Source organism: Archocentrus centrarchus, chromosome 16 (genome assembly GCF_007364275.1).
Source record: "Archocentrus centrarchus isolate MPI-CPG fArcCen1 chromosome 16, fArcCen1, whole genome shotgun sequence".
Lineage (NCBI taxonomy): Eukaryota > Metazoa > Chordata > Actinopteri > Cichliformes > Cichlidae > Archocentrus > Archocentrus centrarchus.
Window position 1 is genome coordinate 8,503,360 of NC_044361.1, and position 17,391 is coordinate 8,520,750.

At 41.0% G+C, this 17,391-nt stretch overlaps 1 protein-coding gene across 3 annotated transcripts; it reads right to left on the reverse strand.

Moving 5' to 3' along the window:
- Nucleotides 1–1,076: 1,076 nt before the first annotated feature.
- zdhhc3a (zDHHC palmitoyltransferase 3a) lies at nt 1,077–16,444 on the reverse strand. Of its 3 annotated transcripts, none has more exons than XM_030749652.1 (7): nt 16,322–16,444; nt 13,502–13,925; nt 13,183–13,307; nt 9,622–9,718; nt 9,364–9,445; nt 8,238–8,368; nt 1,077–1,381 (listed from the first exon to the last, which is right to left on the reverse strand). In XM_030749652.1, exons 2-7 carry the CDS (start codon nt 13,841–13,843, stop codon nt 1,175–1,177), a joined length of 984 nt encoding a protein of 327 aa, XP_030605512.1. In that variant the 5' UTR covers nt 13,844–13,925; nt 16,322–16,444; the 3' UTR covers nt 1,077–1,174. The 3 variants fall into 3 exon arrangements, with proteins under 3 accessions (XP_030605512.1, XP_030605513.1, XP_030605514.1); XM_030749653.1 differs by having other exon boundaries at nt 16,243–16,342; XM_030749654.1 differs by lacking the exon at nt 1,077–1,381 and adding an exon at nt 6,528–6,723.
- Nucleotides 16,445–17,391: the final 947 nt, after the last annotated feature.

Below are 17,391 nucleotides of genomic sequence, written 5' to 3' on the forward strand. Positions count from 1 at the left end.
TGGTCACAATGTCATAAATGTAGAAACACTGAAAAGGAGATCTGACACACCACAACTAATTAGTGCTCGGACATGTTGGTAAATAGGTGTTTCTGCTTTCCTGCAGTGGATTAAATACAAACATAATGCGGCATGAAAAAATGTTCCCATTCATTTTTGAATTCGACTGAATACCTTGTGGTATGTATAACAGGAAAACTGCAGATATGACAAAAACAAATATAAATAAACTGTTACTAGCTTAAAATAAGAACAGCCATTCATATAAGGAAGAAACCCACATGATGAGTAGACTGTTAAAGTAATGTAAACACGGTCAAACATCAGTAACCCCGTGATGTCCAGCACCCATTCAGCAGTTGGAAGCCCTTATCCACTAGCTTACAGAAATGCACAATATAAACCTCTATATGAAGTCATCTACTGCCCTTTTTCCACATGTGCAATGAGAAAGATGAAAATGGCAACTTGAGACACAGACTCTGGAATCAAGATGAATAATTAAATGATGCAGTGTGTCAAACATTTGCTCAGTAAACACAGATAAGGCACAAGGTGAGCTCGGCTCAGTTTCCCAGACACGGGTTAAGCCTAGTCATAGACTAAAAATGGCTTTGTTTAGTTTTTCAAATGGAGAGCTTAAATTTTTCTTTTAGTCCAGATCTAGGCTTAATCCTCATCTGTGAAACTGGCTGTTAAAATCTGAGGGGGGGAAAGGCAAAAAGGTTGAAAGGAACTACAGTGTTGGAGCAGAGCTGCTGTTAGCGGTGTCCTGAGGCAGCTCGGCGAGGCGCTTCAGACAGAGCTTTGAGTCCTCGCAGAATTTTCCTTCACCAGTGACAAATTCAGGAAAACGCTGCAGGCTTGGCAGAAACAGTAAAGTATGAGGGCCTTAAAATGTACAGTAGACTTCCACTTATGTGTGCAGTTATTAAGAGCACACCTTTCAAATGGCTACTCTGAAAGTAAGGACAGAAAGTGTATAAAGTAATATATCCCAAAAGATGAAAGAAAAAGTCCTGTACATAAAAAAATGCATACCAAAAAAAAAAAAAAAAAAAAATCCCAAGTCTGGGCAGTTTTTCAACATTTAGGAAAAAAAAAAAATTCAAAACCATCTTGTGCTTGTAAAGCCCTGCAAGACTGCAATTAATGCTTTCCACAGCAGGTGGTGCTAGTTGAATGGGATCTCTATGACATCCTCCTCGATGATCTCTCCCTGGGGGACGCTGACAAGGTCCTGAGGGCTCTTCTTGCAGCTCAACCCTGTAAAAGGGCTGCACCAGGACAGGGAGAAGGGGCCTCCGAATGCCATCTGCATGGCCTCCCAACACGGCACTTTCCCCCACTTCCCCGTCTCCCCCTTCAGCCGCTCGATTCCCTGGAGAGGAAAAACAGGTTCTGAGGTGAAGGGAACAAAAAGCAAAGGAAAAAACAAAAAAAAAAAAAAAAAAAACACTGCATGGGATCGTTTGCATGCATTATCAATGACATCCACAACACCAAACTGATGATCGTGCGATGTGACGGCCTTGCTTTCTGGGTTAGTCCCTCAGACACTTAAACATGTCCAGACTATTAAAAAAAAAAGTTCAGATTTACAGGTTTAGCTCTTTAAAGAGTTACTGCTCATTCCAATCGACTATCCTGTCTGTACTGGCCAGGAAGCAAAGAGGGAGAAACACTAGCAGCGAAGCTAGCTGCTCTTATGGCTGACATCTTCATCCTGGTCGTCATCGTCAGTTTATTGCCATTTTCTTTCCCAGACCTTTGCTTCCCAATCCCAACTAAGTGCCAACTACCACAACTTGAGGCTTAAATTAAGTCAACGCAGGAAGCAGCTTATAATGCAATGCCAGTGCAATGCTGGTTTCACCTGGCTCCCACTCAAAATGTGTCAACTTGTCTAGAAATACTAAATCAGTAATTTTTAAGGAGTCATTAAGGCCCTGATTGGTAAATACGGGATGTCTAAGATTTGGATGCGATTGTGGCTTTGACGTCCAGTGTGTGGGTGCTGACTGACAGCTATGATTAGCAGCGGGCAGGGTCCAGCTTCTAAAACGTTTGGCATGCATTAAAGTAGACTAAATATTTGGAATTCAGGACTGCTGTCCAGAATGAAGACATTTGAAGATGTCACCATGGGCTCTGGGAAGCTGGGATAGGACCCCCCCCCCACAGTTTGTTGATTTTAGCGTTCATTTCAACAATTCTGCTTTCTAATGCAAAACGGCAAAAAAGGAGCCATGCCGACATATTTATGGCAACTTCCAGAAGTAAGTGAGGTATTTTAGATAGACGGTGTTCAAGGTGTGTAAACCTAATGCAACAGTGTCTGTGAGCTTTAGAAGTGCTTACAGGTGCAGTTTGTTGCCTCTGAACTGAGCCAGGGTAGCAGCTGCCCTACAGGCTTCATGCTAAGCTAACAACAGTCACATGCTTCAAGTATGTGCCACTTAAGTTAGTTTTCTGGAATTTCACGTTTAAATTTGAGGACTGAGTATTTTTAGTGACAGTCAAAGATCTGTTTGTCTGACTCGGAGAGCTCAAGTCTAATAGGACTGAATTTTACAGCCATCTTTTACAGTGTTGTGGTGGAGGGACTGCTTCATGGCCAGGGGAGGTTACAGTAACCAGTAACTGAGAATGTAAATTAGAAATGTGACTTTTGGTAAGTTTTAATTCTGTCCTCTAAATGCATTTGGTTCTTTTTGATTCAATTTTATTCTCTTTTTTAAAAAGGAAACAGGCCCAAGATTTCATGCTGCTGTCCAAAAAGATGGCATGCACTTCCAAAATGAAAGGATGGCACAAGCATCACGTTACACGCAGAACTCACTCATTCATTCAAACTGTTTGGTTGAAGTAAAACAGCAAAGGAGGAACTGAAGGCACACTTTGGCCTTCTGATTGAAGCCTGCATGCGCGTGACGTATCAAGCTTGATGGAACGGCTAACGTGACTGCTTTTGCAAGCTTACCTCAGTCAAGATTATAAAGAGCTGTCTGCTTCAGAAAGCCTTTGGCAGAGTGAGTTATCAACCAAAGCAAAATGCATGAGTGTGGAGAGGACAGCATCGGGGAGAGGACAGCATCGGGGAGAGGAAGACTCCAGACAGTAAAGTGGGAATAGAATGGAAGACAAGGATGGAGGGAAAATGCAGGATGTGATGACCATGTAAGAACTGTATGTTGGGGAAAAACACAATCTGCTCTTGTATTAATAGTTGAACATCAAAAAAAAAAAAAAAAATTCAGGCATAGGAGACAGGCAAAAATAAATAAAGGCACCCCCGAAAAGCAAGCAATTGCATCTGAGAAGGATTTATTCTCTGTGCATGTGCTGAAATCTCTTCAGAATATATAGAAAGAATTAAAATTTCTGTAAAAAACAAAACAAAAACAAACCAAAAGAAGCAAAAAACATCTCCGCCATCACTCATCTGCTGCATCAAACCAACAGTGTTTCACATACATGACTAAACCAGCCTTCAGCTGTACCATGCACTCCAAAAACAAAGGACATGTACAATATCATGTAAACAAAGAATAGAAGAATAAAAATGCACGCTTTGGAACAGAGCAGTTCACCCAGGAGAAAATCTCAAGTAATAAATACAAAGTGCAATTTAGTCTGTTTTTCTTTTTAGTCCTGTTAATGTAACGGGTGAGTGTTAATACTTCAGTTAAATGCTTGGAAGCAGTCTGGCGTAGTGCAGAAATGAGTATTCTAAATCCATGTCTTCTCTCTAACTCTGAACAAGCTTTCATACATTTCCTGCAGCAAAGAGGATTTTAAACTCTAGCCAGTGTCCTTTCAGACCAAATTTATATCAAAGGGTTCCCAAATAATCGCGGAATTGTGGGTTTTATTGAATTTGGCACACGCTCACAACATCAAAACACCACATGGGCTTAGAGCTGTGATTCACTGGCATGTATTCATGCAAACAGAGTGTTAGTGGGAGGCTGAACCTTCCTTCAAAAAAAAAAGAGAAAAAAAAAAAAAAAGAACAAACATATGTGGCTGCTGATAGTCTGTCAACATCATTCTAACCCACATGTTTTTCCTGCTTAAAGACAGGTTGAGGTCGGCATCAGTCACCATTGAAAGCCTTTTCATTTCCTTCAGTGATTCAGCAGAACTAAAGACTGCTGGCTTAATCATCGAGGATCTGACTGTTTGCTGGAACAACCAGAAACCTCCTAGCTTCTTTTAGCCAAAAATGGCATCTCTGCCGTCCAAGAGGCTCCGTGTGCCTCGAGCGTGTATCAGCGAGGAATCAGGGACAATGTACCACAGGCTGTAGGTGCTAAAACTCACTGAACACTGTGTTAGGCTGCAGTGTGACTGTTCGGTCTTTTATGTTACTTTATCAGACGGATCCTCCAAATCTGACCTTTAATAAACGATCAAAGGACACTGTTGTTTTAAGGCAAACATAATACGCTTTTTACTTATTTTGTGCCATATATAGTGTTATGCTGGATGCTCACATTACACATAATGAGGTCAGACTTCAGACTGCTCCAAAGTTTCAGATAATTTTTTTCTGCTTTTGGCTCTGCTTGATGTCAAAACCAGAGGACCGCTCTAATATGGTCATCTCAGGCTCTGGCTATGAACACAAAAGCTCCACCCAACTCAAACCTTCTGTTTACAAGGGGCAGCCAATCAGAGTACAGTATGGTTTGAAGGAAGGGCAGCCTTAAAGGGAACAGGGGTTACAATACCTCATTTCAGATGAGGATGAAGGTCCCTCATAAATAAAGATTACTAGCTTAGCTTTGCATGACTCATAGCTAACAAAATAGAAATAGAGCCCAAGAATACAAATGTGGAGCTAAAATGAGCATAATAAGTCCATTTTAAATATTCAGTACATCTGCTATCCTTTGGTCACAGCAGGCTCGCCTCTGCATTTTGGTAACACTGCATTCCCTCGCCTCATGTCATTTTACATTAACATGAACCCACAGGGTTAAACACAGTGTAATGTACAGATTTTTACATAATGAGATAACAGAGCTCTGATATTAAAAAGTGGGAACTGCTTTCAGCAACACCCTAAATGTGAGGGTGAGATCATCTACAGGTCACTGTTAATAGAAAAAAAATAAGATACATTTGGTGAATTAGAAATCTCGTCACAAACATAATAGACCAAAAATCTATGGGATTAAATTTTGTCCTAATAATGAAATAAAATCTCCCAAGAATGAAAAAAAAAAAAAGTGAATCAAAACAGCGAAAGCAAAAAAAAAAATACTCAAAGGTAGAATTTACACAGAAACTACAAGAGTGCCACCTTTGTGCAGAGCTCATGTCGGGGTTTACAGGGCTGCTGGTCGGCTACTTTTAGACAGCAGTCACTGAACCACAGATGCAACAAGCAAGAACACTAAAGATTTCACCAACTTTTACAGCAATTAGTATATCTCAGTGCCAGGACAGCATGCTGTCACAGGCCGAAGAATATCATATTCTCAAATTAACTGTTACCACTTGTACTTCCAGTCCAGTGACATGTTCATCTAAATGCAACCAGCCCACAGAGCGCTTTGTGTCAGAACTGAAACGGAAAAGAAACGACCACAGAAGGAAAATCTGAGAAACACAGGTGAGGATGTAGCACTCTATGCAATTCTACTCCAAGTCCTCTCTTAGAAATCTTTTTTTATGCTTTCACTTTATTTGTATTTGATTATTGAGAGATTTTGTTCAATTACTGTGACAAATTTAGTCCCACTGTAATGAAGGCAAGATGCTGATGTGGTATCTACAGCACTATTACAAAGCGTTGGCCTGAGCATGGATCTGATTACTGAATGGCTCCAACAATCCATTCTAGAGTAGACCCATTAAAAGGTTTGTACAGTCCATGTCTGGAACACACTACTGACTACTGTCTGTTAGGAGCAATATTTAAAAGGGTCAGTTCATCTAAATAAATAAATATTTTTTTAAAAATTCTCACTCAGATAGTGACCTCAAAAAAGAAACCCTGAGGTCATTTCCAACTCCGGTGATTTTAATCAGTTTCCAGCTAGTTTCTCAAAGAAACTCCTTACAATTTTCTAAAAATCAGTGCTTCACCAATTTATGAACCTTTTATTTTACCTAATACATCATTTCCTATTTTCTCTTTAATGACATTAGCTGCAATGACCCAAAATACAAGATATGTGATTTTTCTTTACCATTAGCTGAACTAACCCTTTAGGGAGGAGCAAAAAGGAAACAGAGTAAGAAGAGAGAAGGCTTCTGTTAGAACAGAAAGAAAGCAGGTCAGAAAAAAACAGATTCATCACAGTGTTTGCAAACAGGACTGAAAGTGTTTCTTTTTCTCTGCAACTCGACTCACTCAAGGCAACACAAAAATAAACGTATAGCGCACTTAGTTGGCAACACAAAAAAAAAAAGCACATGAAAAGCTGTCCATAGCTAGTGTGGGATATACACTGCAAATCGCGTAGAGTTGTGTGTGTGGGGGGGGGGGGGTGGGGGCTGGCCTTCCCACTTTGGTTTTGATCGGACCGCTTCACTCCCTGCGCTGAGCCCTCACACCACATATTGGTAGGTCTCAGCCTTCCCGTGGTCAGGGGTGGAGAAGGGGCTAAACCACAATATGGAGAAAGGGTGTCCGAATACCGCCCTCATGTTCATCCACTTAGTTTTTTTAGCCCATCTTCTCTCTTCCTTTTTCAACTGCTCTATGCCCTGAAAACGAGAGACAACCAAACTTCAGTTGGTGTGCTTTTGTGGCCCAGCGATCACAGTAATCACAAATTCCAAATACCCATTTTTCATTAGAAAGATAAAAATAGATGATGTGGGGCTGTATGCCAGGCTATGAATTAGTTCTCTGCAAGGATAGTGTAAAGCCTGTGTTCTGCCCTTCCCCTGTGTGTTGCAGAGTCCTCTATGTGTTGAAGCCCTCTCTTCACAATGAAGCGTTAAATCTCTGGTCTGGAGTTGCAGACAAAAAGAAGTTCAAAACAGGGAAAGGAGTTTGGTTTGGTGAGCTATAATTCACATGCACACAGCTGCAGTGTGCTTGATCATTTTAGCTCCAAACTTCAGAGGATAGAGATTCCTTCTTTCACTGATATACTGACAAATGTACCTTTATTATCCAATTACATACATCCCTGCCCTTCAAGAACAGCATGTTAGGCTTGCCACCAGAGGGCAGTCTACTGGTGGGCAGCAGGTGAGCTGCAAGAGATGTGAAATATAGTCTGCCCCCCAGCAGTTAAACTAGTAAACTTTTTTTTTTTTTTATGGTTCAGGCTCCTTGATCAAAGTGAACCAGCCAACACACACAAAGCTGTGTGCAGTATTTGACCCTAAAAATTTATGGCTATGTTCAGTTTAATGCTCACCAAAGAGAGAGAGTGAGAGAGAGTGAGAGCGAGAGAGAGAGCTTGTGTATTTGGGGGAGTAACACTGGGAGAAGGATGAAGATGGATGTATAGATAAATCAGGCTAATGAACCTTTTGTTACACAAGACATCTCCGTAGCAGAAAGAAACACAGGAGTATATAATCACTTAAATGATGGTTGAGTTAGGTTTCACATTAATCCAACTATGTACAGTCTGGTACAACATGAGTCTGGAAAGGACTGATCTAAATGAAATGTAGCCATCTTTACTGTTATGAGTTACACCTGCACTTTTTTAAATGGCTCATGTGAGAAAAGATCTAGCCTCTCGTTTAGCAGTGACAATTATGGAGTGATACAGCAACAGTGACAGCCACAGTTTAACCTCTGTAAGATTCCTCATATTTTAAAGGCCAGTATCTGGCCAGACTGCAGTTAAAGCATTCAGGTTTGGTCGCACTCATTTCCACACACTCTGCCATAAAATGACAGGAAGACAGCCATCAGGAGGTGATTTCTTTAACTGTAAAAACAAAATCAGGCTGCATAGAAGTCTGTGATCCAGCTCTGCATTTTCTGCTTTGTCTGCATGATGGTAGGCATCATCAAACTACAAATTTGCCTTTAAAGCACTTTAGATTGAAGTCTGTTTTGACAGTTACTTGCTTTTTAAAACACTGTTAGTGAAGGATGTGATTTTGCTGCATCAGACTGCAGAGTAAGGGACATCAGTTGGTGTTTTGGGACCTTACAAATATTCATGAAAGAAGTTAAGAGTTGCAGCAGCAGTTGAAGAGCAGAAGAGTTAAAATGAGGTGGTCAGCAGGGCAGTAATTGGGTCACTTACGGTCTCGTCGGTACAGATGGAGTGGACTTGGGTGCCGAACATCACAGAGGTGAAGATGAGGAAGAGGAGGCCCTCAAAGCACAGGAGTATGAGGAGGTTGACTGTTGCTGGAGGAGAGAAGGTACTGCACTCTGGGGGGATGGGAGGGACGTGGAAGCAGAGAAGTGAAAGGGCAAAGAGGTTCATAGAGGGACTGCTACAGTGCTATCAAAGAAACTACTGCATTCAACTGCAGCTCTACAGTGAGGCTTCAAAGCTTTGAAGTCAACAGGTATGTGCATACGTCAGCTCCTGGAAGGATATTATTTGGGATCAGGAAGTTATGGCTTCACTGTTAACTGGAAGGATGAGCAAGCCCTATTTAGTTCTATTATACTCAGAGACAGCAGACATTTTTACACTGGGCAAATCACACCAAAACAATATAGTTGGATAAACAGCACTATAAGACAGAAGGAAAATGTGTACATCTGATTTTGGCGTTAAATGTCCATAAAGTGCATGTATGTATATAAAAGGTGCAGACACCTGGTGAATGAAAAACCCTGAAGTCTAAAGTCAAAATGAAACCCTCTACTGCTGCTAGAATGGAGAACTGAAGTATGAGCAGTCAGCTGAGTAAACGACCGCCTGTGAGAGCAGCCTCTAGCACTCTTTGTTAGACATTTGTCATCACAACAGTTGGCATTTCGCTGCAACCTGTCACTAACTGCGAGTTCTGAACAACATTCTGATGATCCTCAGCATTTACACATGAAACCCAAGTATGACTGACATATGAAAACACTGAACATTACTGTTAGACACAGTAACTAAACTGCAGTGACTGAATGTGTACCTGCTGATGAAGCCACTGATACTGACAGCTATACAGTACCAGTCAAAAGTTTGGACACACTCACCCATTCGTGTCCAAACTTTTAACTGGTAGTGTGTGGTGGTTTAAAAAAATGGAAACAAATGTGGAGAATATTACAATATTACACCATATAAATTATATACAAAACATAAAATCAAGTAAATGGTTTTATTTCAATGGTTTTGTTACATTTCATAGAAGATTCATATTTGGAGTTCTGTTCTTTTTGTGTTTGAAAGCTAAAGAGAAGTTAAAAGCAGTACTTACTTGTCCAATCATCTTCAAAGCAGTAGAGGAAATGGAAGACCACCATTACCAAAGCGTGAAGAGAAATGAGCGCAATATACATCTAGGTTTAGAGAAGAAGAAAGAGGATGCAATGAGCAGCAACTGATCATACAGACTAACCACAAACACACCAAACCACTAGCAATTTGTCTTCATGAGTTGCGCATAATGCAACATAAAAGGTGTAACCTTCAGGTTTCTGTTCATTTCAGAGACTCACTCCTAAAGTGGACTTACTGTGAAAAGCACAAAGTACTTTTGGTTGTTCTCTCCGACACAGTTGTTGACCCAGGGACAGTGGTGGTCCATCTTCCTTATGCAGCGTTTGCACACACTGTGAGAGAAATGCATTATGCAAATGAAACATTCAAATTCGCAGTGCCAATTCTGTCACCAAGAACCAGAATGAAAACATTTTTTCAATAAATAAAAACTAAAAGACAACGTGAAAGAGATAAACTGACAAACTCAAGTGTTTTAATATACACACTAATGTTTAAGGATTTAGATTCTCTGCAGTGGAGAGAACAAGAAGCTGGTGGTAACATCAGTGCTAATACTGGGTGTTCTGTGCAAACAGCGAGAGACTACTGGATTTCCTGAGAAGATTCTTTATGTTGCTTTACTGCAAAGCATAGCGATATGGTTGACAGAGTTTTTCCTGCTAATAGATAACAATCATGCCTATAAACATGGTTTACTAAACAAAAATCTAGTTACTAAAATGAGGAAATAAGAGGATTAAGTGCACATATGGACAACTTGAATTACAATTTAAGAGCCCGATGGCCTCTACTACTAATACTAATCTGCCCGTCACCTATCTCAACAACAATTCATCCAATCCACTTCATACTCGTTGGATCTAATGGGGAACCGAGTAAGAACAGTACTGAATTTGAGGTTGTTTGGATGAGCTTATTTCAGTTAAGGTGGTTCTCTCTTGCTCTGGTTTCCTTTCCAGCTGATCTGGGAATTGTGCGCCTCCCAGGCCACATCCGGCCTGTTGGGTTTTCCTGACCGGCTCACGTGAGGTTGTGGGAAATTAGGATTCAAACATAAGTATACAGCATCCAAATGCTGTTTGATAAACCACCCATCTGAGGGCGACTTACTGGTTATTGTGATTTTGTGAGAAATCACAATACAACTTTGTTGCTTTCACTTGGAAGTTTTTAAGTACATACACATGTGGAAGAGAATGTAGCTTCAGTATAAATCTGTTGGAACAGGTGTTTATGAGAGATGTGTTTACCAGCCCCGAAAGAGGTCAGTTCACATAAATAAAGAAAAGAGTGATGTAGAGTTTTTAACAAGACATTGACTTCTAAGTATGTTCTGAAATCAGAGGCATATGTTTAGTTTGTGGAGAGTAGATTCTTGTGTATAAAGATTACAGTTTGACTCACCATCATGAGATGAAACACACAGAGAAATACAAGAACTTGACTGATGCAGAGCAGGAATGGATCTAAAAGCATTTACATCTGAACCTTTGCTAGCAAAGCTGCAAAAAGAAAGAAGGACTTTTCCCAGGCCTTACAACAGTCAAGACCAGCTCCCCATTTAGCCGGGCTAAATGGGGAGGTTTGGGTCAGGAAGGACATCCAAATCAAGCATATGGATCATCGAGAATTAAATTTCTATACTGGATCAATCGAGGCCTGGGTCAACAACGACTGCCTTCGGTGAAACGGTGCTACTGTTGGCCGAAGACAAAGGAAGAGGCTAATATGATGGTGAGAAGGAAGGTAGATACATTATGTGTGCAGGAGACCAAGTGGAAGGGAAGCAAGACCAAGAGCACTGGAGTTGGATTCAAGCTGTTCTACCAGTGTAGCAGGTAGAACAGCTTGGGTAATATTGAAGGAAAGGGTATGTGAATAGTGTTGTAGAGATGGAGGTGAAGAGTGTCATACAGGATCATGAGTTTGAAGCTGGAAATCAAAGGGGTGTCCCCATGGGGAGAGTAGAAATTGGGCATGCAGATGAAGGACACAGAGGTGATGAGGAGGCATAGCAAAGAGAGAGATGGCAAAGACAAATGAAAAGGCTTACAGTGTGAGGCTGGACACTAACGAATGAGACTTGTACTGATTGGCTACAGAGAGATTGAGCTGTAAAGGATATGCAGCAGGTTAGGGTGATTAAGAATAGAAACAGAAATGTACTAACGAGTGAAGAGAGCATGCTGAGAAGATGGACGGAGTACTTTGAGGATGTAATTAATGTGGAAAATGAGAGAGAGAGAAGGACAGGTGGAGAAAAGTTGAGGGAGAGAATGAGGAAGTGCAAAGGATTAGTAAGGAGGAAGTGAGGGCCGCTCTGAAGAGGATGAAGAGTGGAAAGGCGGTTGGTCCAGATGGCATACCGGATTGGGGGTATGGAGATGTCTATGAGAGAGTGCAGTGGACTTTTTAACCAGATTAACCAAGTGTATTGGTACCAATTTTCAAGAACAAGGGTGCAGAGCTGTAGCAACTACAGGGCTGAAGCTGATGAGCCATACTGTGAAGCTATGAGAAAGAGCTGTTGAAGCCAGGTTAAGAAGAGAGGTAACAATCAGCGAGCAGCAGTACAGCTTCATGCTGAGAAAGAGCACTACAGATGTGATGTTTGCTTTGAGAGCGTTGATGGAGGAGTAGACTACCAGAACGCCTCATCACAGTTAGCTAGAGGCGCAGCCATTAGCACTTGGTGGTCGTTCAGTACCGAATAAAGTAAGCATCCAAATAAAACTAGGATGTTTGGAAAAGCTGTGTTACAAAATCACGGCTCTGTTTAACAGCATTTGGGAAATACTACTAAAAATGTGAAATTTATAGGGGGGGGTAGTAATTCTTAAACAAAGTCTTAACCCTCAAACAAAATTCTGAAACTAAACCCAATTCTCACAAAGGTAGCAGGCGAGGCACACACTATATTTTTTTATATAAGTTTTAATTTTAATTTTTTCCTGTGATAAAGGACTTTTGTCACTCATGTTGTTTGGGTGATTGGTTTTAGAGACAGCTGCAAACCACAATCTGCCTCTTCTGTACATCTGCATTTAGAAGCAATCACACCCAAACACATTCAACAGTGTACTCTAAAACTAGTTCTCTTTTCAAAACTTGTCTCTATGTGTCATGTTTAGAGGATATCTATAAATAGAGCCTGATCAATATATATCACTACTTAAGCTATTTGCTGATATAGCAGTGTCTGCATTTCTAACGGCTGATAAATGAAATGTTTTTAAAAAGTAAAGAAGTGAAAAGAAAACACCTTTCAACCATTTAGAGTTAATGTTGCATAGTTTATCCACCAGAGGACACTCTGAAACCTCCCTGCTGGTAACACAGGTGTAAAATACTGCACTTGCAACCACTAGCTAATCCAAGCAAAGTCAGGTATAGTGTAAACCAGTAATCCACAACTTAATGTGACAATAAAACAAAATTATTTTTAGATGGCACCATCGTATTATCTTAGTAAAGACACATAAATAACTACATATAACACGTTTGGGAAATCTGTTAATATTTCATGAATCTAAAAGGGGAGAAAAAAATGGTACTACATCAGATTTTTAAAAGAACAAATATCAGTGTCGGTCTCAAAAATGCTGGGCTCTATCTGTAAACTGTATCTGGAAATAGGTAACATGGGTTGCACACTCCAAGTACAGGCACTGTACTAATTTCACACATTATGAAAGGTTAAAACTGGGGACTTGACTGCACCGAAGGGAAGCACAGAACTGGGTCTGTGAATGTCAAATGCTACAGCGGAAATTTCACGTCCTTTCTGCCCTACCTGCAGTGGTGTGCTCGGTCAGGCTTGATGCTGCAGCACTTGGGACATTTGTAGACCACCTGTCCTGGTTTCAGTTGAAGGCTTTCTATGTATTCCTTAGTAGCATTCCCTTTTGGCACTGCCCCCTAGCAGGAAACATGTACATAAAGTAGATGACTTCAGTATTATGTTCATCTCATTAATCACCATAATAATCATTTTATTAAAGGTCTGCTACATTAATCTGAAGTATATAAAGCTAAAAAGCATTTAATGTCTGCATGACACTGTGAATTAAAAGAATTTATATACATGAATAACCCCAAGTAACCTGACTTACAGGGTCAGTGCACATGGCCCTGAGGTGTGAGGCGAGGGCAAGGAAGGCCAGAGTGTTGAACAGAGTCCCATTCACAATACTGTAAATCAGGTTCTTGGAGGGCAGCAGCATCACGAACAGCACCACGAACTCGGCATAAAACACCAGCAGCCAGGTGATGATGGCGCACACAATGCCGCAGGCATCCTTGATGAACCACATGGCCGAGGCAGAAGAGGAAGTGATGACATCTTTGGAGATAGGGATGCGCTGCTCCTCCTGTAGGCAGCTGGTTCCTCCTCCGGCCCCGGGCTGCCCCCGGCTGTGCTCCACATCCCTACATCTGTGCACCGGGCTCTTCATCCTTCATCTAAGCTGGATTCCTGCTCCTGCTTCCACCAACGGACCAACAGCGCCTTCAGGCCTCAGCCTCAGTCACCGCATGCTAAGAGGTAAGGATGGTTCACAGATTAGTCACGTGAGCTGAAGGTTTAAACCAACTCTAAAGAATCTCTGACTGGAAAAGCATTTCATTGTCAGCTCATGAGTGAAGTTTTAAGTGAAACGAAATGTTTACCCAATGCTGTAAATCCAACTTTCCTGAATGGGTTTTGCAATTTTCACAGTATATAAAAGATCTGATGATTAATTTGTGTGACTAATTGTTCATACTCTTAATGCACGTATATATTTGCACATGCTACTGACAGATAAGTTACTGTCAGTCATTCTTTTACATAATTAAGCATTCATGTCATTATTCAAGCCAAACATGCCAAAAAGGTTCAGGACTTCTTGCTTCTCAACTGTGAGAATTTACAATTTTAAGCAGCCTCCTGTCACCATAATCTCAATTTACTGGCATTTTGAGCTGTTTGTAATTTACAACTAGGATGTGGAGTTTTTTTGAAGAAAATGTATCTGCAGCAAAAATGTGAAATGTAATTTTCTTGTTAAAGACAAAGAGACATATTCACTAATGAGGGCAAAATGGCCTGAAGGTACAACCACAATAAAAGCGGAAAGTTCTGCACAGGATCTACTAACAATGCACACATTTCAAAAATAGCAACACAATTAATCAACAATTGTATGGTCATTATGATAGCATCTCCAGCTGTCATTCCAAATTAACTACCAGCAGCAACAGTCACAGTCACATAACACACAAATGAGTTAAGAGGGCCAAAGTTGCAAACTGTAGTAAACCATTTTTGTATGATTACTGAAAATAAATCTCCTCTGCAAATTTTGAAAGTTTGGCAATGAAACAAATGGGTACACAGTAAGGCAGCCTCAAAACTAACTTTTTATATTCACTAAAGTACTTTAGTAAATCCTGACAACTGTTTTTAACATCAAAAGAGGGACTGGACTAAATCTGTCCTTAAATGATCATAATTAAATGCAGAGTGGTGTATAAAAACACAGACAGTGAAAAGTGGGCTGGACTGGACCGATCAACTTGTTGTCGTGTGTTGCCAACAAGGAAGCTTCAGAGTGCCTTCTCGTCAACAACCTATGCAATGTCAACTCTCCTAATGTGGTTGACGGTTGTTTCTGCCCTCTTTTCTTTACTTTTTTAATTTTTATTTATCAGCTGTTATACATGCTGATAGTGGTAGATCGGCAAATATCAGTCTGTCAACAAATTTGATGGGCTCTAATAATAAGCCCAAGAAAATATTACATATTCTAAAAGCTTCAATTTCTCTGAAAATCAGATCACTGCAAGAGCCTTGATATTTTATTTGACATTTCTAACCATTAAAACCTACAACATATGCAATTTGGAGAAATCAACCCGTCACTCAGCAATGAAATGTGAGCTTTGCACATGTGCATTGTTATACCTGAAATGACACAGCACATTTGTGAACGACAACAAACACTTCACTTATGAGAAATGTAGGCTGAAACTGAACTATCCTGTTCTACGTGGCTGTTTATGTGGGCAAATGAAATCTTGTAACAGTGCGGATAAAACCCATCAGCACAGCTCTCTCAAGCATGCCTGCAACATTAATAATTATGATCTCAGACAAACATTTAGACGGCACTCAAGAATCCTCTGCATTGTGGGTGTTGTGCTACGGACATTTCAGGACACCCCGACTCACCTCACCTCAGAGGTGAGAGCTGTGTCAGTCGTGTTGGCCTGTCACCGCTTTGTCTCTGCAAAGAGCAGCACAGCGCTGCGTGTCCTTACACTCAGTGTTACACCAGCCGGAGCTGGCCCTAACACAAGGGATGTTTGGATGGAGAGGGGTCACTGAAAGGTAGTGTCGTGACCTAATGCAATGCTTCGCCGTTCAAGACCCGATCCTCATACAAGTTAGAACTAAGTAAACAGATTATGTACATTACGTGAGTGAAAGAGAGTATTAAGATTGTCAGAGTATATAGTGGGCTGTCATTACCTTTAAAAAGAAAAATGTGGGTCGATGATTCCCAGCTAACCCTGTTTTCATGGGCGAAGGAGTTAAGATTCGCTGCCATGTAGGTAGCTAGCTTTTAAGTGTAGGCAAGTAAAAGCCTAACATAAGGCTAATAACGCCACATTTAGAAAAACCTATTGAAGGCTGCTTTGCTGTCTGTCAAAATGACAGTTAACAGGGCAGTCGACAATAGAAACCTGGCTGAATACGACAACAAGCGACACATTACCGTCAGTCGATTTTAGCTACTGCTAGCTGCGTAGCTACTATATCAGAGTGAACGTTCCAGTTTTCACATAGTTATACAACTGTCCTTCCCTTTACCTGAAAAGCAGCAGAGGCCAAAGAGCGTCCCTCTACCTTCACCTCATTTTAATTATCACTATATCCCGCTGAATCTCACCTGAAAGATGCGCATCCGCCGGTGGCTTTCTATTAGTGATGGGTTGGTCGCGAACAAGCCGGCTCTTTGACGTGAACGACGGGAGCCGGCTCCTGGTAGTGAGCCGTTTCTTTTTTCTTTTCGTTTGTTTCATTTTTTTTTTTTGTGGAAGCCGCACGTGATTGGTTAAGATGAATGGTAGCATATGATCGTCTACACTGAGCGGGAGGGGAGGGTCCACGGACACACTGCGCGGTGAGTAAACAAACACCAGAGAGGGAGGGACTCCTGCAAAATGCCCTCGGAGAAAGGAAAGAGCTAGAGGAAGTTGTGCGTTACATAGAGACTACACGCGGGAACGGTAAGAAAAATGCGTGACGGAAAACGTAGCAAAGACTGGACACATGTTAACCTTATACCTCCAAACATGTCGAATGAGGCACAGCATACTTCAAAAGTGTTGGCGTTTGCGAACGTCCGGTCACAAATACCATAATACCACTACATGACTGTGAAGTGCAATTTCTGAGCTTTCAGGAACCGTTTGAATTTTTTCAATGGCATGAATGGTCGCGGAGTTACGGTAAAAAGCCTACTGTTCAAGTTCCTTTGACCAGCTGACTCTGGTGAGACCCTACTCTTAATCAGCTGTTCGCGGCTAGTAAAGTCAGGAAACACATGATTCAGCAGCGATCACCTGGCATTAAAGGATCTGATAGACAGAGTGTAGACTGCAAATTTAATATCGAGCAGGCTGCACAAACAACCTACATAGGTATATACAAATTGTTCATCCCTCAGTGTAATTAGAAGAACAAAACAGGGCAGGTCATCAGGCAGGAGAAACAGGATCAACTCCTCAAAGGCCCTTGGTGTTTCTGATTTCCAATCTTTTGTTTTATAATTTGTATTTGGAGCACTCTATTATATATTGAGTATATAAAATAACATTTGATATAGGCCTAATGTATTGTAACATTGTAAACACACTTCCACAGTCGGCGATGTTCACAACAAAGGTCGTCTTTATTACCAGAAAAACGGCTGCTGTAGGCCACAGCCACGCCAACCACAACTACAACAACGGAACA